The sequence below is a fragment of the Narcine bancroftii genome, chromosome 6 (assembly GCF_036971445.1).
Source record: "Narcine bancroftii isolate sNarBan1 chromosome 6, sNarBan1.hap1, whole genome shotgun sequence".
NCBI classification, from domain to species: domain Eukaryota; kingdom Metazoa; phylum Chordata; class Chondrichthyes; order Torpediniformes; family Narcinidae; genus Narcine; species Narcine bancroftii.
Genome location: NC_091474.1, coordinates 85,147,007 through 85,170,373, shown reverse-complemented (window position 1 = coordinate 85,170,373; position 23,367 = coordinate 85,147,007). Strand labels below are relative to the sequence as shown.

At 36.9% G+C, this 23,367-nt stretch overlaps 1 protein-coding gene across 6 annotated transcripts in view; it reads right to left on the bottom strand.

Moving 5' to 3' along the window:
* Nucleotides 1–23,367, bottom strand: part of gbf1 (golgi brefeldin A resistant guanine nucleotide exchange factor 1) — a 214,604-nt gene that overhangs the window by 77,901 nt on the left and 113,336 nt on the right. For 4 of the 6 annotated variants that reach the window (XM_069885597.1, XM_069885594.1, XM_069885595.1 and 1 more), the window contains 4 exons: nucleotides 17,729–17,847; nucleotides 15,625–15,733; nucleotides 13,486–13,546; nucleotides 7,181–7,235 (listed from right to left, as the gene is read on the bottom strand). In XM_069885597.1, the coding sequence (XP_069741698.1) occupies nucleotides 7,181–7,235; nucleotides 13,486–13,546; nucleotides 15,625–15,733; nucleotides 17,729–17,847 (344 nt within the window). Of the gene's footprint in view, nucleotides 1–7,180; nucleotides 7,236–11,095; nucleotides 11,392–13,485; nucleotides 13,547–15,624; nucleotides 15,734–17,728; nucleotides 17,848–23,367 lie in introns of those variants that run through there. The other 2 variants (XM_069885598.1, XM_069885599.1) reach the window with 2 other exon arrangements.

Genomic DNA, 23,367 nt, shown 5'->3' with positions numbered 1-23,367 from the left:
TTAATAATGTTTATGCTCACAAAACAGCAAAACAAATAGTAAAGTCTCCATAAATGTGTAAAATTCAAAATTTAATTGGGGTCTTTTGCTTTGGAGACAGGAAAAATTACACTGGAGAATAATAATAAAAAAAACAAGACTTCCTGTCCTTCATCATAGCCTACACAAAAAAAACTCAGAAATTATCATGACATGAAGGCAATAACTTCCAAAGGCTTGATAAATTGTGTCCAAATGTTTTGAAGATGGTTGAACATTCCACGATTCTAAAATGGCTCTCATATTCTACAAAGTAGCAATATGGCCCCATTATTTAAGAACAAATGGAAACTAGAACTACATCCCAGTTAACCTGACATCAGTGGTGGAGAAAATGCTATAATTTATTACTGGAGATTTTGTGATAGGGAACTTAGAAAATTAATAGATTGTGCAAAGTCAACATGGGTTTATGAAATGAAGTTTGACAACTCTTCTTGAAAATGTTTTGAGGCTCTAACTTGCAGAATAAATAATGGAAAACCGTTCCCTACAGCACATTAGGAATTTTGAGAAGGCCTTTGTTAGGGTACCAAACAAATTCAACATATTGGCAATAGAATAAGTCAAGTTTATTGTCATCTGATTGTACAAGTACAAGTTGCTCCTTGTGCAAAATATAGAATGGACGTACAGACAAACAATACATATACAGAATAAGGATTGGCTGACAGGCAGAAAATAAGGTGAGAAAAGATGGGATTTTTTCTAATTTGGATGCTTTAACAAATGAGTTATTGCTGAGATGAATGCTGATAAAATCATCAGTAATATGAATGAGGAAATCAAGTGTAACCAAATTGATGATTCAATGCCAAGTCATAGGGTAGGATGTAGGAAAATGCAACAGTATTTTAATGAGATATAAGCAGATTCAATGATGGAAAATAATTTTTGGAAATATAGGGTCATCCGCTTCAGCAGAAAGGATAGAAAGCTAGGAATTTGTACTTAAATCAAAAAGTGAACAATGTTAGTGTTCAGAGGGATTGTGATGTCAAGAGACACAAATTCCCAAAAATTAACATGCTGATACTGTAAGCAATTAAGGAAAGTCATTTGCTGACCTTAATTGCCAAATGAAGGCAAGACCAGATAAATTATGTACAATCCTGATGAGACGGCTTTGGAATACTTTGGGCTGGTCTCATCTCCTTCACGATCCATTGAAGATACTTTCAACAGATGGAGGGCAGCAAAATTTCATCAGATTGATACCTAAAAAGGTATATTTGTAATTTAAAGGAAGACTAAGTCAGTATTTTCTTAAGCTTGCAAGAATAAGCAGTCAAATTTTTATGGTGGTTCATAGTGTTGGCAGTTCTCCTGCGAGAGAATCTATAAGCAGGGTCAGAATTTTAAAATAATAAGTCAGCTCTCAGGAGGGAACTGAAAAGAAACTTCTCCAAAAATCACAAACCAAGGAAAGTTCAGTTGCTGAATTTATACTAGACAGAGAAGTACAGATTTTGTTAGCTATTAAGGCAGCACGGTTGGCGTAGCAGTTAACGCAAGGTCTTTATAGCGTCAGGGATCGGGACTGGGGTTCGAATCCTGTGCTGTCTGTAAGCAGTTGGAACGTTCTCTTCGTAACTGCATGGGTTTTCCCTGGGGACTCCAATTTCCTCTCTCTGTTTGAAACGTTCCAGGGGTGTAGGTTAATTGACTGTAAATTGGACAGCACGGACTCGTGCGTCAAAATAGTCTGTAACTCTGCTGCATGTCTAAATTTAAATAAATTTTAAATTTCAGAGATTCAAGGGATATAGGAAGTGCAGAAAGTGGAGCTGAAGGATGAGGAATCACTGATCCAGCAGACTCAAGAGACCAAAAGGCCGACTCCTGCAGATAATTATTCAACACCATCCCAATATGGAAAAAAAATCAAGAAATCAGAGACAGAATGTTGTTACACAGAACCAAGCCAATGAAGATCCCTTTACAAGCTATAGCTTTGAAGAAAATTTGGGTGGAAAGGCAGAATTTTCCATTTTAATTGGTTCCAAGAAAGCCCATTCGTTCAATGATGCCAAAAATAGAGTACTATGATAGATTATGAAACTATTAATTTGACACACAAAACATTCTACATTAAAGGTGTTGTGTTAAATGGCAAAGGATTTTTTTTAAGAAATCATGTAAATATCAGAAAATGGCAACATCCGAAGATTCAGATGATTTAGTAGAGATTAAAAATATATTCTGAAGCATTAACCATTCTTCTACTTACATGGTAAAAGCATTGATAGCATTAACATTCACTCTTTTGCACAATACAAGAGAAAGGAAACTGTAATCAGTAAATTAATATATTGAAAATCCCTCACTGGCATATTGTGAAGCGAGAAGTAATTATGTCGGTCACATGAAGAGAATGGTCTTTTCTGCTTGTTCAACTGTCAATGCAATTGGAAAGGCTACATTTCCAAAAGCACATTCACCTTCAGTGCATGTTCCATTTTGTACTAATTTCTGTGAAGTTCTCTCTTGCTTAAAATATTCCCCAAAAAATTCAGCAGCAATAACAATTTTGTATTAGCTTCAACTTTAACTGCCAATGTGAAAAAAGTTTAAAAGAAAACACCTTTTAGTATCTTGCTTCGTTTGAAAGCTTACAATAACCTTCATGCTGCTTGCAACCAAATTTTTAACAGTATTCTTTGTAAAGTATTGTCTTTGCTATTTTAATATTTGTATTATGCCCAACTTCATTTGCATCTTAAGTATTTTTTTTGTACATTGTAATCCAGATTTGAAAGAGAAAATGCAAGACCTCCGTTCAAGTCCAATCGTAAAGGATTATACACATTCACAGAATCTTCTAAATATGCATCATGCAAAAATCAAACCTGTCTGTTGTATATTTCAAAATATTCTAAAAGTCTAATTAGTTGACATGTGATAGAGCAACTGCAAAGAAATGCCTTCTATCTATATGATATCGTTTGGAATGAAATCTGATGTGCAACCATTGATAGTTTCAAGTGACTAGCATCTGATGCTTTGGAATAAACCTGTGTTTATCAATTAACTCATCAATTGCTTGATAGGGAGATGGTCAAAGATCAGACGGAATGTATTGCATATATATTACAATTTTTACCTTCTGCATTTGACAAACTTTTTAAAAATCTTTTTATCATAACGATGGCAAATTTTAAAGAACATGAAATAATGGCTATTCAGCACCCAATTCACTTACATCATAGTGTAAACAGAATTAATACTTTGGTAACGTTCTTTCCTACAAGATCATTTGCAGCAGTCCAATATCCTTACCTGCACTCGTTTGTTTTTCCAACTGATAGTGTAAGCCTCAAGGGGGAAAAAATTGCAGTTGCCAGTAAACAGTAAATTAAAAAAGAACAAAATATCGTGATAAAGGGATTTTAAAAAAAATCTCAATTAAACTTTACACTACATTTCATAATTCAATATGTGAAAATGAAACTAAAGATCCTCATTATAAATGAACATTAAGACAAATATCATGCCTTGGAATGTCCATTTAACCAAAATTCACTTGGAAAAAAAAATGACCACCACCTCATGCAGTACTTGAAGCAAACCATGCAACATAATCAAAGACTTAATAATTTCAAAGATTACAAAACCTACAACTTTATTTCAAATGACTAATTAACTATATTTCAACATTATCAAAAAGTTTTAATGGGAAATTGAACAAATATTTATTTGCAGAAAAAGTATTACATTTCTGCGTATACATTTCTGTACTGCCGAAAAGCATGTTGTTTACAGAAGCTGTGTATTCTGATCTTCACAGGGAAGAGATAGAATATTATTCCAGTGTTCATGACATCTTACACATGCACCAAAACCACTAAAGTTTTCTGCATGCTTATCCATTCAGCTAAAAAGTGGCATTTTTAATTTTAATTTAATTTAGAAATACAGAACAGTAACAGGTCCTTATGACCAATGAGTCCGCATTGTCCAAATACACTCATGTGACCAATCAACCTTTTATGAACATGGGAGAAAACCTGAGCACCTAGAGGAAGCCTACAAAGACATGGGGAGAACGTACAAACTCTTTACAGACAGTGCAGGATTCAAACCTGGGTCACTGGCATTGTAACGGCGACACCAACCATATATTTGCTATTCATTGGCAAGTCAGATGCTTTGTTGAAAACAAAATATTTGTGCCATATTTTGTGAAGGATAGAAATAGTGGTGAGTTTGTTTGTAGTACTGATGCAACTACAATTTACACCTCGATGGTCTTCACATTAAAAAAAATATTATTTTTAGGAATCAAAAAACAGATAGCATGCCAAAAGGATAAAAACAGAAAATATGCAATAGAAACTTCATTTCACAAATGAATTGGGTAGCATGATTTATATTCTAAAGCTGTTCTTGAGGTGGAAACAGGAAGGACAATTGTGCCAGAGATGGGCAGATTCTGCCAGGAGTCGAATATGCTTGGTTCATTAACAATGAAATAAACATCAGCCAGGATTGGGCAGTTAGAGTTGTAGTTCTGGATGCTGTTTTTTTGGTAAGTGGAAGCATTACATTAACATGGCAATCATGGATCTTTCTCTGGAATAGGAAGAGAAGGCACACGTGCAGGTGAGAAACTGACCAAGAAAAAAAACAGGCAGAGAGGAAAAGAAAGAAAATGTGTGGAGAAATCGAGTAAACAGGATGGAGATGCTCTTGTGCTGCAATTACTCATTGCTTACTTGGTGATGAAATGTTTAAAGATGTAAATGGTAAATGTAGCTAAGGTTTTCAGAAATGTAAAGTGCCAATATCAAGTGATGCACAATTAAAAAGGAAATGCTGCAGCTGAGTTTTCAGCTCTGAACAGGCAGTAATGGAAATGCCAACACAAAAGTCAACTTCGAATTCTTAAGATGTCTCAAGATGTTCTGCTAATGCAAACCAAATCAACTAGGATAACATAAACATTCTCGACCACAGAGAGTGAATAGCTATGTGTTTCTCTATATGTCTTTTGTACAATCACTGTACCAACAACTCAAACTTGAAATCAAGAATTGGCAAGAGCAAAACAACATTTCTATACAATTGCATACACCTGAACCTGAGAGGACAATAATGGCACCTGATCTGCTGGGTGCTTCCAATATTCTGTCTTGTTTCAGACTTCCAGCAACTACTGTGTTCTGCATCAACAGAAACCCAAAAATTGCAGATTCTGGAATCTTGAGCAAACAGTGAGCTGCTCAAGGAACTCAGTGGGTCAGCCATGTGCAGAAATGGTCAGTCAATGTTTGAAGTTAGGACCTTTTATCAAGACTAAAGTTAGATTACAGGCATGAAATGAGAAAGAAGCTGGGGAAGGGCCGAGAGGTTATTAGGTACTAGACAGAAGGTGGGAGAGAGTGCAACCACTGAGCAGTAAGGGGAGATCATTAAAAGACAAATACAGGTCCTCAGGTTGAAAATGCCCTATTTACAAACAACTCACACTTACGTACCAAGAAGCCCAAACAGAAGTAGAATGCCTTGAACGTCCGGTTTGAGTGTGGTTAAGCTGTAGGATACTCTCATGAAATGCTGCCATCACCCAGCAGGGAGAGAGGGAGCAAACAAGGTGGAGGGAAGAGGTGCAAGCAAAGGAGCCAGGTGCTGATCAAAAGGAGCAAAGATGCGGGAGGGCAGTGGGGTCAGGGGCGCTGCCAATGCCCAACATCACGAGAGAGTAGCCATCTCTCTATCATCTTCTCCTGTGAGTGTTTTCTTTTAATCATGATCTTATGTAGTTACTTTTATTATTATGTACTGTATTATTAAGTTTAAGCTGTTTAGCTGTTTTAGTGCATTGGGAAGTGTTTTATAGGTATTTAAATGTAAATATCTACTATATACTAAGATAAACATTTGATTAACTAACACTAAATAAGAACTGAATGTACCTGTTCCAACTTGGATACAAATCTGAATTAAAAACAGACCTGGGTTTTTAACCCAGGGACCGTCTATAGCAACAGGAGTAGATCAAGAGATTAAAATGGTACAAACAGATAGAGGTGGGGGTACCAAAAAATCGATGATGCTGCAATTAGGTTTAACGCTGTCCAAGATTAACTTGATGTGTTGTCCCATGTTTACATTTGGCCTCACCCAAACAATGGGTAGGAATGGTTGAGAAAGATGAAGTGGTTAGCTACCAAATACTCCATGCTTCAACTCTAGAGAATCAGTATTTGGAGAAGCGATCACTCAATATGCATTTAGTATCACTGATGTAGAGGAAATAACACAGAGGAGACAATGCAGTCGCTAGACTTTCAATCTTTCATTCTTTTACTTTCTTTGACTGTATTAATCTATTAGGTGGGGGTAAAACACAGGATTCTGTTGACATCGTGGTTAAGTGAAAAAATTAGTGATGTATCTTTACCTTTGCTACATAAAGGCACTGTTTGATCTGCTGAGTTTCTCCAGCATTTGTGTGTTTTTTCATTAATCTATTAACTAGGCAACATCAAAATCTTACTTTCCCTGGACAACCTTCGTCTCAACCTAGTCACAGATTATCCCTTTTGTCTCTGCAGGCTCCCCTTCCCTGCAATTTAAAAGCTGCTTTCTCAAGTCTCCACATCCGTGAAGGTTCATTGACCAAAACACTTGACTCCATTTCTCTCTCCAAAATTCCTGCATGATCTACTGAGTTCTGTTTTTGTTTCATATTTCTAGCTTCTGCAATTTTTCATTGCAATAAGAATAATGGAGATTAATCTTCTATGAAGCACTTTCACATTTACTTTGACAAATTTTTTCTGAAGTGGGGAAAGTAAGTGATGCAAGTGGATGCACAAGCAAATTATTAAACTGTGCAAATGACCTTTCACCAATTAAAAAAAGGGTCCTCTCAATAGATTGGGAAATTTCCAAAAGAACATTCAGTCCTTAACTTCCTGTCAAATAATGATTTAGTCAATGCAACCTTTCAAATGGTTTAATTTAAAATTCTGACCTAATTGAGAAACATTAAATAAGCATTGCTAGGCACAAAGCAGTTAAAATAAAATTGTAATGCACAAAAGCAAAGAAAACATGGAAAAGTAGGGTAAAGTAAATTAAACACACAACTCTATTTAAGCAAATGGATTCACTGGAAAATAAAGTGTCAGTCTACCTTCTTCATACTGGTTCCCACAAAACTCTTGGCTTCTTCTTTAAATTGAGGTAACCTACAGAAGATTAATAAATGTTAGAAAGTACCAAAGAAAAGCTTAAGAGGTCAATTTCTGAAATTAAGATCCATTTTGTCTCATACTTTATACAAGTTGAGACCTATGATTTAGTGCAATGTCAACAGAAGCAATTCATCGCATCAATATGCAATGGTTCATTTGAAAATCAATCCAAGTCATCCCACGTTTTCATTTTTCCCCTTATCCGCAATAGTTTTTGTTACTATTCAATCTCATCAGATCTCTATTTCGATCTCTACACCACAATTAATGAATTCTGGATTTCATTTATTACATTATTTGTCACATTGCCTTCTATTTTTGCTGATCCCTTTCAATATGTGCCCCCTTTCTGCTACCAGAGACATCCCCTCTATTTCATCCAAATCTTTAATTTTTTGAAACCCCTCCAATGTTTCCAAAGATTTATGAACAAACATTCCCAGTTCTTGTTTTCATTGAAGCCACATTAGAATTGGGGTTGCTTCTTTCTTCCATCTAAAATGCATCGCGTCACACGTAAACAGGGTAGAATATCATCTGCTATGCGTCAGACCATTCCTGCAGCCTATCATTATCCTCCTCATTGCCTATCATTCTTCCAGATTTATTGCCATCTGAAAACCATTAAATTATGCCCTGTATATTGCAATGACACAGCCATGGTTCATCTTCTAAACTCAAGGAACACTATTCTTAACAGTTCAAAACCAGCCATTTACCACAAGCACTTTCTATGACTTAGCCAATTCTATGTTTGCACTGCATATGCTACAGGCATTAATTTTACTAGCATGAAGTACAAAGATAACTGATGAGTGAACAGAAAGATAATCCTGAACCAGTTAAAACAATAAGCCTTCTCAAGATTAAAGAGAAAACAACAAAGCATTTCACACTCTGAAGGCAAGCATGTTACATGGAAGAAATAAAAAATGTTTTTGAAGAGATTTATCTACAATCAGGTTTAGCCATTCATTTCAAATACCAATAAAACTAGCTCGTATACCTTTGTTTGATATGGGAGACGTGTTACTGGAGCACATGGTCAGAGGGAGGGATGTGCAAACTCCACACAGACAGCATGGGAGAAGAGCAGGCTTAAATCTTGAGTCAACAGCTCTACTAACTGCAGCCCCATTTCACAACGAAACTAAAGAGTATGCAGCTTTTAAATGTGAAACTCAGTAATTAAAAATTAGCTTGGTACTATTTGATTTATTTTTGCATTTCTATACTCTATAATTGTGCTCTTGTTCTTCAACTTCATAAGACTCTCTCGACAACAATCAGAACAATATTTGCTGGGCCCAAAGGCTCATCCACAAATACTTCATCCACTTGCCCTTGATAATTTCCCCTCCCCATGTGGGACCCTCTAGATATTGCTGAAGGAAGCTTTTCTGAATCCCATCTAAAATGCCAAAGGTGCTCTGTGGTTAGTAAGGGATTACTTAAGGTGGTATGTAAGTGGGGGGGGGAGAAAGGTTGAAAACCACTGCTCTATAAATTTGTCCACAAGGCTACATTTGTCAATTTAATTTGTGCAATCTATATGAAATTTAAAATCAGCCATGATTATTGCAGTACTCTTCTTGTAAGTCACAATTATTTTTCTTTTTATTCATACCCTGAGCTAAAGTGTTATTTCTGTTATGGAACGTCGGCAACGTGCTAATACATCTTGAGCCGGAAACAGTAGTTACAAGAGTTGCCATATGAACAAACAAAATAATTTCCTAAATAAGCACCAGTTTGAGCAACCCCAACACCTAACGAAGAGATCTTGGGGTTAAAACACTCAAAGTACATTAGAGTGATGAAGGTGTGCAGCAGGCTTGCTTACTTTAGTTTAAAAAGTACAGGACCTGAGGTGTCAAGTTACAGTTGCACAAATTGTAGGCAAGACCACATATGTTGTTCTGGTTACCAAACTATAGGAAGGAAAAAGTCGAGCGAGAGAGGGTGGATAAAACAATAGGCTAGGTCTGTTTTCCCTGGAGAAAAGGAGACACAGGGATGACCTTATGGATGTTTACAAAATTATGAAAGTCAATTATAGAGTGGATAGTCACAGTCTTTTTTCTAAGGTCAGGGAGTCTCAACTAGAGGGCATTGATTTACAGTGGGAGGGCAATGATTTACAATGGAAGGGAAAATATTTTAATGGCATCCAAGGGACAAGTTTTTTTCCACAGAAGGTGGTAGGTATATGGAATGAACTGGCAGAGGAGGTGGTAGTGCCAGGTACAATTACAATATTTAAAAGGCAGATACATGGATGAAAAATGTTGACCAAATTGCAGGCAAATGGGATTAGTATCCAGGTCTTGATCAGCATGGACAGGTTGAGCCAAAGGGGTTGTTTTCATACTATATGATAAGAATTCAGTGAAGCATCAAGAGTGAAATTATTCAGCAAGATCGTCCGATGTTAAAAATCATAGCCACATCACCAAGGGCTCCCATTTCTAATGTGTTTCTTCAGTCATGATTATGTACTGAAGGATAATTGTAATTCTTTAAAGATTACACCTTAACTAGTATACTAAACATAATAATGGCATCATTTCCCATACCCAGATTACCATGAGAGCCCACCACATGTTGCATGAAAAATGCTGCTCTAAGGAATGTAGCACAGCCATAAATATACATCAGTATAAAAATTCTCAATACATGCCTAAGCAAGTCACTAAATTTTAACAAATGGCACAATTCCTTTTGTAAATGAAGCACATTTTCATTGCATGCAGGTGAAATTTGGAAAATTGCCCTGAAGCTGACCCCTCAGGCAACACTTGTTAAGTAGATTGTTCAGAGTGAAACACAAAAATCTGCAGATGCTGTGGTTGAGGTAAAAAACACTCTGGAGGAACTCAGCCCGTCTTTCATTGTGTTTTTTTTTCAGGAGACAAAGATCTATTGCCGACATTTCAGGCCTGAGCCCTTCTTCAAGGAAGAAGCAGAATGAGCCAAAAGCAGGAAATCTCAGAATTCAGACAGTGCTAGCTGGGGGAGGAATCCAGACCAACAAAAGGGGAGAAGGGAGAGACAGAGGTTGGGGAAGGCAACGGGGGAAAGAAATGAGGGGGAGTGGTGGGGGGGATGGGGGGTGGTTGGTGGTGACTTTAACAAAAGCCAGAGAAATTGTGATTAATGCCATCAGGTTGAATGTTCAGCAAGAAATCAGGAGCCGGATCTTAGAATTCAGAAACTACTTTTCCAGTTTTAGATTCCTTCAACAGTAAAGCTGAGGAGCTGAGTTCCTTTGTAATAAAAATACTCCTGCCTTAAGTGAACAGTGAAACACAGCAAGAGGAAGAATGAAGTAGACAAGAGATTTAGTCATCGAAAATACACACTGCTAAATTATGCAGTAAAGAAACAAGTTTATATAAGAGAAAATGGACAGAACTGAAAATCTACTCGAATCAGTGATCCACTAACAGTTGTTTCTCAGCTAAAAAGTCAGCTTCTTCTCACATATTTAACATCAAATCATAATTAGAAATATTATCTACATATCTCAAAAAAGTGAAATATCTGATCACATGGAGAAAAATCTTAGAAAGCTGAACTAATATAAACCAAATTTCCCCATGCCATTCCATCCCCCCACCATTTTGTTCAAGCCCCTGCCCACATTTTGTCCATACTGTTACAAGATCAAAGCAGCAATCACAAAGAAGGCATATCACACAGGGGTAAAGATGAACAATTACTTTATTAACAAAAAAATTCACCTTCAAACTTTAATTCAAAAACCCCCCCTTTATAACAATGCCCACTGGTTACTATGCAAATTTCTATAACAGTGTAAAACTAATAAATTCCCCAGCCTAAATATTACATACGTAATCAAAGTCTGTTAGATTTCCAACCAGCCCACAGAAAAATTTAGACATAAAAGAAGCACAAAACACACAAAACTCACAAAAACTTTGATCTCAACAGAAGCAAAGATCATAAACAAAATTCAGTTTGTTTGGTAAACCGAAGTCAAAAGATCTTTGAGAGAGAAGAGAGAGAGAAGAGAGAGAGAGAGAGAGAGAGAGAGAGAGAGAGAGAGAGCACAAAATTCAAAGTTGTCTTGTGTTGCTTGCAGAGAGAGGAACCAACTGGCCTGGTCTAGATCCTTCTGACTGCCTTCGGAATGTTCATCCTTTTTGAAATCCCAACATTCTAAACTGTCCTCCAGACCATGACTCATGCTCTGGGCCACCTTCCACTCCACAGCACCCCCAGTGGTGGTTTATCGTCCAAGTCCAGAAATTTTTAGATCATTTTCTGCACATGCTCAGTCCGTCTCCCACTCTCTCAGCAGTCCACCTTCACCTTGGCTCTTAAAGGCAAACTGTCACTTTTTAACATAAAACCACATAACACATAGGCCAATACACAACACAGAACTCTGTAACAATACCTTGATGAAGGGTTCAAGCCTGAAAGATTATTATATAAAGTATATTGCTATATAAAGTACTCTGTTTGACCTGCTGAGATTCCCCAGCATTTTGTTTTTATTTCAACCACTGTGTCTGCAGACTTCTGTGTTTTACTTCTTTCATTATCTAATTGACAGTGTGCATGCAACATTTTATGGAAAACAATTCAATTTTCTTTATGTACACAAAAAATTTCACAGGAACAAGTTCACTGGCATGAGGCAATTGTCCTGCAAAGAAGAGTAACATGAAAAACCTTGCTCTTATTTTTTGAGACCCCAAAAGGAGACACTTCTCCACCAGACAGAGAAAAATCCCAGAGGGAGGCAAAGTGTAGCTGATACTGTGGATAGGTAATCACAATGGACAAAATCTGAATTGCAAATCAAATTCTTGCACTTCAACATCAAATGTATTACTTGCAGTGGACGTGAAATTACAGTGTATCTGGAAAAATGGCATCCAATTTGTGTTGGATGAAACATCATATAAAAGAGCTGGGAGGATCCACTGGCCAGTAGCTATATCAAATGCACAGTGCAGGCAATTCTATATCCACTTGGTCACGAGCATGCTAAGTCGCACTCCAGATGGTCATCTTGGTGTGCAACGGGGACAATGCAACAGTGTCAAATTCTGCCACAATTAACATAGAAAGTTAAATTTAAGACCAAGAATGAGTTGCGGAGATATATGGCTTACCCCAGCTGATCCTGGGAATGAAGGTTAAGTTGCTGGGTTTATCGTGCTTTGAATAAATTAGGCAGCCACTTTGAACAGACAAAAATACCTGTGTCCATTCAATCCATTAATGTCATCTTAATTGCTCATACATATATAAGCCATCGTGTCAGAGGGCGAATTAACCCAATACCAGTACACACCCGAAATAGATGGCTGAGTAATCTAGTAGACAGAAATGCTGCCTGTCTGTTCAACTAGTGAAATGGAAGGGGCAATGTAAAGACAACATTGGAAGATGGCGAAGTTCTATGATCGGAAAAGACTATGGTGATACAAATACTTCTAAATAAAAAGAGCAATTCCAAACAGAATTGAATGCTCAAAATGTATTTCCAAATCACACCCAATGGATCCTCAAATCCCTTCACACCAATTTCAAGAGGAAAAATACTTGATTCCAAATTATACAAATATTTGACAAAGATGTACAAGTCCAAAAATCCAGATGTCATAAATCTGGACCACCCGAGAATCCAGGCTTTTCTAAAATTCTTTTTTTTTAAATTTAGCAAGCTTTTGTGTGCATATTTGCATGTATGCGTTAGTGCCACAGATTCACAGTGGCAAAAAGCAACCATGTTTAATACAGATAATCTATCACAAAGAATTTCATTTGCATACTATATTTTCCTTGTGTATGTTCATTTTTAAACTTAATTTCAAGCATTACACACTTTTTTGTTGTCAAGTTGACTTTATTTTTCTTCAAAACTGTTCGTTTTGATAAATGAAACGTGCTGTATTTGCTAATGAATAAACTATCAAAATTTACATGTTCATCTCTTTATTCCTCCTTAAATTTGAATTTAAAAAGTACTGCCTGAGAAACAGAAAAATTTGAAAATCTGGACCGACCCAATCCCTGAGCAGCCCTATTTTAGGGTATCTGCTGTACTACTGTTCAAATGAAAATATAAAAATCTTGAGATCAATAAAAAATTCATATTTGCACTGTTCAAATCAAAACAATGATAAAGCCTCTTTTTTGACACAAGATAGTTGCCCTTGGCTGGGCCCAAAGGAGAACCATGACAGGTTAATCTCGCTATTTCTACCTTGAGAACAGCAGCTGTACCATGTCGACCAGTGTGTGTTCAGCAGATTTCCTCAATAACTCTGCAGAGAGAGAAAAAAAAACAAATAACACAGGTGTCATTAAGCATTGTGATATTATCAAGAGGCTCCAACAAGTAGACCTCCCTCCTAGTTTTGTTTACTAAGGATTAAGCAGAGCTTATTAAACCATTTTAAATTAAACTCAATGCATTTGTCTGACACAAACAGAAGGAAGATGGCACTAGAGCACTGTCAGCCATTGTGAGCAGCTGTCTGTTTATCACTTCAGAGCACAAAATGCCCTTTTACTGCTATGATGTGAAGCATACAAATTTCTGAACGCATATCAATTACCGATACAGCTCCAATAGACAATGTATAAAAATCAAACACTGATGAAATACAAAGTATTTAGCACTCATCTCAAAACTTCCATGAAAAAAATTAAGTGAAGAAATGTTCATTCTAGATATGAAGAGTTCAATTAGCAGCATGGTTTCCTTAACCATGGTTTTCCATCTGAAAATCCAAATACACTACATCCTCCCTTATCCAGCCAGCACTTCCTCAAAGAATTTCAATAAGTTTGTCAAGCAATGGTTTCCCTTAAGGAAACCATGCTGCTTTAGCCTATCCTGTCATCAAGTACGCCATAACCTCATCCTTTACTATGGACTCCAACATCTTCCCAACCACTGACATCAGGCTAATTGCTCTATAATTTCCATTCTGGTGCCTCTCTCCCTTCTTGAATAGTGGGGTAACATTCTGCGATTTTCTAATTCTTTAATTAAAACATTTAAAAATATCACAAATACATATGAACCATATACTATCTTATTTTAAACTGTAGTTTTTTTCCCACTTTTGTGAGTTATTTTAAGAAAAAGTGATAGAATATTCTTTTAAGCCAAACTTCAAGTAACACAAAATAATGTACACCACTCTACAGATCCTTATCCGGGTTTTGACCTCAATCTGAATCCTCACTGTAAAGGAAACCACATATTACCAATAACAAATTGCATTTAAGCAAAATAATTCATGACTATTTTGCAGGTATACTCCCAAACTTGTCACCATATCGGCAGATATTTCCTGGACCCAACACACTAATGGCATCAAGAATAAAGCTAGTCAGTGCCTTAATTTCTTCAGGAGTTTGTAGAAGTTTGGTATGTCATCAGAAACCCTGGCAAATTTCTACAGATGTGAGGTGAAAAGTGAGCCAACCAGCTGCATCATGGTCTGGTATGTGGACATCAATACCCCTCAGGATAAACTCTGCAAAATGTAGTGGATACAACCTAGGACATCACATGCAAAACCCTCACCGCCAGCGAGAACATATACAGGGAATGCTGCCATCGGGAGAATAACAGCAATGATCAAGATCCACATTACCCAGCACATGCTCCGTTCTTGCTGCTACCATCAGGTTTAGGTTCCACATATTGAGAACAGCTGCTACCCCTCCACCATCAGACTCCTCAACAACAAACTCATTCAGGGACTCATCGAAGAACTCTTACTTTTGCACTTCATTGATTTTTTTTTCTATCTGTATTGCATAGTCAATTTCTTTATTTATTTACATTTCTTTATTTATTTACACGTATACATTGAGTACAACTTTTTTTGCACTACCAATAAGTGGTAATATTGCCTTGCCCACAAGAAATGAATTCTCAGGGTTGTCTGTGATGACATTTATGTACTCTGACAATAAATCTGAAATCTGAACTGTTGGCCTCACCCAAAAGGAAAAACAGAGCAAGCTCCAAGTTGTCAGTCCACGACACGTGGGTTTGTTTTTTTTTTGGAAGCTGGCGTGGACCAAATGGCCTCCTTACATGCTGTAATAAGTATCACAAAACCCCTTCACCAAACATTGCAACAACTTTTGAGTCTCCCATTTGCTTCAAGTTTTTTTAAGTATTTCTAAATGTCAATGGTAGAGCTATTCATAAACTATGCAGATTTAAATAACTAAAAACCAAAACTAGACCAAAAAAATGTTCAATGTACTGCATGTGTGATCCAGTAGAGATGCTGATTAATTTCTCAGTGACCAAAAGCAAGAATGTCAAAAGTCTAAAAGGCATTAAAAACTAAGCATAGAGCTAAGAAAGACTCACCACTGAGCCTCATTTCGAAGCATATTCGAAAACATGACTGCATAATTTCACAAACTGATTCATTGGTGAGGTGAGCTCCAACAGGGGTAAGGAGTAAGGTTCTCAAGACCTAAAAGACATGACAGAGTAAAATGTTAATGCTTCCATACATCCTTTAGAGAAAGAAAAACCAGATGTTGAATTTAAGAATTCTGAATTACTTATCTTGTCAAAAGTATTGAAAATAATTCACAGGTCAATCGGAATTGATTTTGCAAACCTTCTGTCAAAGCTCATCATCAAAACCATACATCTATTTCAAAGTTTTTGATCATTTATTTTCAATTTAGTGATTCCTGCCTACATATGATTATTGCCTCAAGATTATATCAGTCTGATTGAGTGGTTGCAAAAAGTTACAATATATTTGAGGGGAAATAACAGAAAACCTTTACAGCACCTTTCAAAAAAATATTAAACTTGCATTCCTAAATACAAACAATTCTCTAATATTTTTTGAAGCATTTTCAGTCAAAAGCTGAAATACTGAACTTTAAAACTACCATTCATTAATATTTATGTTCAATATAAATGGCAAAAGACTCAACTTTTGTTTTCTATTCGACACTGCTCACTAGCCTAAACCCAGACATTCAGAAGGTATGAAAAATAACCTATGCATCTCTGCTAAGAATCAAAGCAAAGGAACAAAAGTTAAAATCTCAATGGCCTTCAATGTTTCTACCACTATTAGTACAAATTTTCACAACCTCCAGTGTTCCAAAAGAATGTATGTCCAAGATCTACATAGAGCTGATACAAATCTAAGGCTGGCACTATGCTCTGTTCCTGGACCAGAAACAAGTGCTACAAGCCTTTTTGAGGTTCTCCAGTCACCTTTGTTTTGGACATGTCAAATGTACTTATCGCAACCAGAAGATCATCACTTTGTCCATCTGGTCCATGTCAATGTACAAGGAAGTAATTCTATTATTTACATTCGTGGTCTCTTTATTTCCCAACAGACCTGCAATTTCTTCTTTCATGTATTACCATCAATTCCCAGAGATTGTTACTGCAACTAAGAATAATTTACAGTAGCCAATTAATCCACTTAAATGCCCTTGGATGATGAGAGGATACTACAAAGTGAAACGTGGATAGCATCCAAGGCCAGAATCCCATGGAACTAGGAGACAACAGCACCAACTGCTGCACCACTAGAGCTCAAGGTCAAGTAAGGTTTTGGAATATTACTTTATTGATAATGTATTGGAATAATTAAAAAGCAATGGTTTTTTTATTACTTACATTAATTTTAACGAGAAAGACACTGAAATTATAAAAGTCATCAGACTCTAAGAGAAATTATATCTCTCTATTCTATATTGTGCACTAGTCTAAACCCAGACAATTGAGAAGGTATGAAAAATAACTTTTGCATCTCTGCTAAGAATCAAAGCAAAGGAACAAAAGTAAAAATCCCATTGGCCCTCAATCATTCCAACACTTTTAGTACAAATGTCAGGCCATTCAAAAACCAAGATCTCTGCACCATGTTGCATTAAGCTTAGTTGTAACTGAGATTCACCCACCTGATTCAGGTGTGCCAAGACCAACAAGACTGTGCTCTACATTCAGATCAGGTTAATTGCTGACAGCACAGGCTGCCACTCCAGCCTGTGGCCCAGACTCACAGTGATCTACCCCTACATGTTAACCATCAACTGATGACATGCCATGTATAGTATGATGCACCCGTTTCAAACATTCTTCTATCACTTATTACAATATTTAGAATAACAAGCAAATGGCTGAGGTATGGAATTTACTGTGGCCAAGAATCTTATGAGAAGAGCAAAGGAACAATTTGCCAAAAAGATTTAAAGTAAATTGGGGACAAGAGAAGGAATTAATCAGAATAACAGAGTCCTATGTAATCCCCTGGTTCATAACAGAGACAAAGGAGAAATCCTGAAGCCAAAACATAGAATTCCCACATGGATTTGAATGAAATTGAATACATCATTACTCTAATTACTGGCCAAGAAACCAGATTTCATTTTAATACCAGTAACTAATTGGTTCCGCTGTTTTTCTTTATCGTAACCGCAGACAGAATTACCTGCAAAATTTTCATCAGGACAACCTCATCACTTGCTGGGTCTGTGCCCACAAAGCGGGCATGTGTGACAGCATCAGCCATATTTTCAATTCCCTCGGCTGCACCTTCATGATTAGGGTCTGCAAAAAAAAAAGTATTAACATCCCTAAACTGTCAATTAATAATAATTTAGCAAAATAAAGGCTATATTTCATTAATCATCTTGAAGATTTACAACACAAAAAATGTTTCAGTGTATAAAACAGTTACAATAACTTAATTAACAATCTGCCTTCATTTTATTTGCAACAATGTATGTCAGAGGTAATTTTATTAAAGAGTAATCACACGCTGTAATTTTTTTTGGACAACTCTTGCAACAAATCTAAAATGGGGTCAGGCAAAGGAAATGTAAACTTATTGACCACTAATGACTACTTTAAAGCATAGTCTTTTGACTGGAATAAAACATATTGGCAATAGCATGGTGTAGGTCCTGGATAACAAGCATCAATGTGTGCCAATGGGTTTCTTCAGCATCAGTATTTTTTTTTAAAACATGAACTTTGAATAATCCTCCCAAAGATTGTTGGTGAAAAATTGAAAAATGGACTGTCAAGTGCCTTGGTAGCAGAAAGAAGTAGGGGAGTGTGTGTGTGTGTGTGTGTGTATGTGTGTGTGTGTGTGTGTGTGTGTGTGTATGTGTGTGTATGTGTGTGTATGTGTGTGTGTGTGTGTGTGTGTGTGTGTGTGTGTGTGTGTGTGTGGGTGGGTGGGTGGGTGTGTAAGAGACGGTAACAGGCCATTTCGCTCCATGAGTTCATGCTTCCCAATTTTATCTTACACCCTTGGTATCTTTCGAATGGTGAGAGGTAACCAAAGTCCCCGGAGAAAAACCACGAAGACATAGGGAGAATGCACAAACTCCTTTTTGACAGCATGGGATACGAATCCCAGTCACGATTGCTGGTGCTAAAGGAGCTGCACTAATCGCTATGCCAACCATGCCACCCCCTTCAATGAACATGCACGTAAAGAAAGAAAATGATCAACTTTCAAAGTTTAAAGGGATAGTGTGCCTAAGAAGTGTTTTCTGGTGACATCAGAGAAAGTACCTCTCGAATGAATCATTGCTCCTTCAGTAGCATCAAACATTCTGAAGTTCAAGAAACATTAATTGACCATAATGTATGTACATTTTTCAAAAATTGGAAGCTGAAACTCATCACTTCAGGTTAAAAGAACTGAAAAACAATAAAATTAACACTATATCCCTGTCATTCGAGCTCTTGTTGATTAAAGTTATTGTGATTAATAAGGAAATTTAACTGGGGATGGCAAAGCCATGAAAAACAATTTTCATGCTGGCAAATAGTAGTTTTTTATAATTTCAACTTGGTTCATGTGGCTGAAAAGAAAGATAATGTTGTTTGCTCACACAAAACTTCAACACTTTATTTGGGTTCAGCAATAGAAACGACGATGCTTTCAAAAAGTAGTTTCACACAAAAAGAACCAAAACGGTACAGAAGCAAAAACTGGAATTCATGGCATCAACACCAAAAGATGGACCACAGAAACTGAGCAAGTTGCCTGCGATTTCTTCTTTATTGATTTTTGAATTGTCATGAGGAGACAGGTGAGCATCTCCCATCAGTAGCATAAACTTTAAAGAAATATATTTTCATAAAATTTAGCCAACAGTTGGCAGAACTCATGACAGTAATTTGATCTGAGGGCTCTGCTCCACTCACACTGGCAACAAGGCATCAGGCAGTAATTCCATCATTTATTACCATTCATGTTTAAATTATTATTATAGTGGTACTCCAGTGCAAGGACGTTTACCTTTTTGTCATGGGACACTATTTCACTATTAAGAAATTTAAACTAGTAGCAACACAAAGAATGAATCAGAATACCAGAAGGAGGCTGAGAAACGAGATCCACAAAATAAAAAGCTGGTTGCAATCAACTTTTTCAAAGCTCTATCAATCTCCAATCCAGCTAGAATTTTATGTTTCTCTAAAATGCTACTTCTTGTTGCAGCAGTTCAAATTGCAAGTATTGTCAACAGTAACTTCCTCACTGACAATTTATCCAAGAAACACTTATGAACAATCAAGTGAAAATCATCACTTGAGCAAACTACTTGTGTGACTACAGAATAAATCTAATTTAATACCACTACTCATACATACAACTTGATCTTTGTCATTCTGCCACTTCAAGTTCACTCAAGATTATCCTCATGAGTGAACAATCATAACTGATAAAATCCAGCTAATATATTGACACCTGGGCCAATTTTAACAATGCAGTTCTGTCCAGTATTTCCAAACATTAAACAAAGAATCAAGCAACAGAACAAATTTGTGCAATCAAACTTGTTATGCATGTATACTCATGAATTGATGCTACATTCAGAAATTAGCCAATATATCCAATATATTTATGCATCTGACAAAGTCAGATGGCTTTGTCGTCCTAGGACTATGCATTTATAAATGCAACTCAGATGATACACTTTAACATACATTATGTTGGCAGCTTTCCAAGCTTGAGGCTCAGTCAAATGTTATTAGATTTGGCAGCTATTTCTAAGCCTTCTTGAAACTGCACATTAATATGAAAAAGTCCTGCTTTTTATTTCTCAGATTGCGCTGCAACATAGGAATTTATTTAACCCATCAAGTCTTTGCCAACACTCAGAGCAAACCCATCAATCCCATTTGCCAATTTACTTTCCTATAACCTATTCTCTCATACACCTATGAATTCCTCCATTTATGAACCATCCACCTGCACTGAACGTACTTTATGGTGGTCACTTAGTCACCAAAAAATTGCGACTATTTATTTTATGATTATACTGTATTCAATACATTTAAATACATTATTATCTTGCAGCAGTACAATTTAATGTTACCTTTTCTTTCCAAGAAATCTGAGGAGATTTTGCATGCCATCAAATATATTTGAAAAATTCTACAGGTATACTGTGGAAAGTAGAGTGACTGATTTCATCATGGCCCAGTTTGGAAACTCAAATATCCAAAAAGACAGAAGGCAACAGAAAGCAACAAGCTCAGACAAGTCCATCACAGGCATCTACTCTTCCATTCATTGAAAAAAAACATCTATTCGATATGCTGCCTCAGCAGGTCAGCCACCGTAACTCCAGTCACAATCGCTTCTCCTTGCTACCTTCAGCCAGGTGGTGTGGGCGTCCAACACCTCCAAGTTCAATGGAAGATTTTATCTTGCAGTTCTCAGGCTCTTGTACCTCCCCATAACTACCTTAGCCCAAAGTAACTCCAGGACCACAAAAGATCTGCCTGCACTCTTGAAAGTTGAAAGCTGAAACAGAATACTTATGATCTATCCTTTCATGTTTACTGCCTCTTTTTCTGTCTTAGCATATTGTGGTAATTTAATTTATATTATTGCAATTGATGCACCATGGAAGAAATGGACAAGGTCTTTAAAAAAGACTCCCAATCACAAAACAATGATCCTGCCTGAACTGCTGAGTCCCTCGAGCTTCTCACTTTGCTCAACTCAGTTAAATGGTTCAGCTACATGTTGAAAACTTGTCACAAAGAGCACACTTCCAGTATCCAGATTTGACGGAAACAGACAGGTTATATCATGCAGCTGCTGTCCAGCTCATAATGCATAACAATCATTACACTTCACACAGAAGAATTTTTGCCAGAAGCACTTTGATTTGGACATAAAATGGCATCGCATTTTCAAAGTGCACGCATCTTTTTTTTCAACATTGTCACTGATCTGCTGAACTCAGCCCTGCTGGCATTGTAATCATAAAGCAAACGTAGCAGAATCATCAGGAAACAAATTATATTGAAGAGTTGTCAATAAACTAGAAATATCACATCTGTAACAATAATTTGGATAAACACAACATTCGATAAATTAAAATGTCTTCAGATATTTTCTGGCAGTGTGAAACAAAATTTGATACTAAGCGCACATAAGGGATTATTTGAACTCATGGTCAAAAAGAGAAGTGTCGGAAGGCATTTCTAGAACCAAGGATTTGGATGACATGGATAATAAAATTAATGAAATAAAAATAAGAGATGAATAAGACGCCCAGAAGTGAAGGCAGACTGGGGAGGTTACAAAAAATGTGGAGGGAGGAGCTTAGAGACAGCAATGCTGCGGGATATCTGGGCATAAGGATGAGAACATTAAAATGTAAATATTGTATGACTGGAAACCAACGTCAATCGCAGGCACCCCAAGGATGTGTGCTTAACACTCTGCTCTATTCATTATAAACCCAGGTGGCCAGGCACAATTCCAATGCTATCTACAAATTTGCTGATGACACCACCGTTGTCAGAAGAACCACAAACGACAATGAGGAAGATAGATCAGCTCATTGAATGGTGGCGTGACAACAACCTCGCGCTCAACGTCAGCAAAACCAAAGAGATGATTGTGGACTTCAGGAAGAAGTCAGGAGAACATGACCCCAGTCCTCATAGATAGCTCAAGTAGAGGAGAGAGTCAAGAACTTCAAATTCCTGGGTGTCAACATCTCTGAGGATATGTCCCGGAGCCTCCATGTTAATGCAATCAAAAAGAAAGCTCGCCAGCAGCTGCACTTTATGAGTTGTCTGAGGAGATTCTTTATATCTCCGAAGACTCTTGTAAATTTCTGCAGGAGAGCATTCTGGCTGGTCACATCACTGTCTGGTATGGAGGCACCAACTTTCAGGACAAGAATAAACTCCAGAGGGTTGTTAACTCGGCCTGCGACATCACAGGCACCAGACTTCACTCCATCGAGGACATCCACATGAGGTGGTGTCTTAAAATTGCAGCCTCTATCCTCAAAGACCCCACCCACCACCCAGGCCATGCCCTCTTCACTCTGCTACCATTGGGGAAAAGGCACAGGAGCCTAAAGTCGAGCAATCAATGGCACAAGGACAGCTTCTTCCCCGCTGCCATCAGATTCCTGAATGATCAGTGAACCAAAGACACTGCTTTACTTTTCGTGCACGATTATTTTTATTTTTTATAGTAATGGCATAAGATGGTTATAATATGAATGTTTTCACTCTAATGCTGCAGCAAACAGTGAATTTCATGACTTGTTCATGACAATAAATTCTGATTCTGAATTCATGTCATGGATGATTAGAGCAAGGGATCTAAATTTTGCGACGCTCCCTTGGTGTTAAATCAAAGGGAACAATAAGAATAATTTTTAAGCATATAAACAGGTCAATCATGTCAACAAAACAAAAAATATTATAAATGTGCAACAATATCATACTTTAACAGCCAGTATTTAAAAACTTTTTTATCCATTTTGTATTTGAATATCCATCATGTTTAACCAGTAAAATAAAGATAGTATGAAAGATAACTGTACAAAAAACGGCAGAGAATTAAAGGATTTTACAACTTGGGCATGTAATAGCATATGATCTCTGAAAGTAGTTCCTCTTTTATTTGTGTCTGACATGATACAAAAGCCAACAAATGAATGAAATGAAAGAGAAGTAATCACTAAACTTGACATTAGAGGTACTCTTTCAGACTTAAACTAGTTCCACTTGCTTTCACTTCACTGATCATAAACTATAATTCACAAATCAAAATTCATACACTGTGATGTT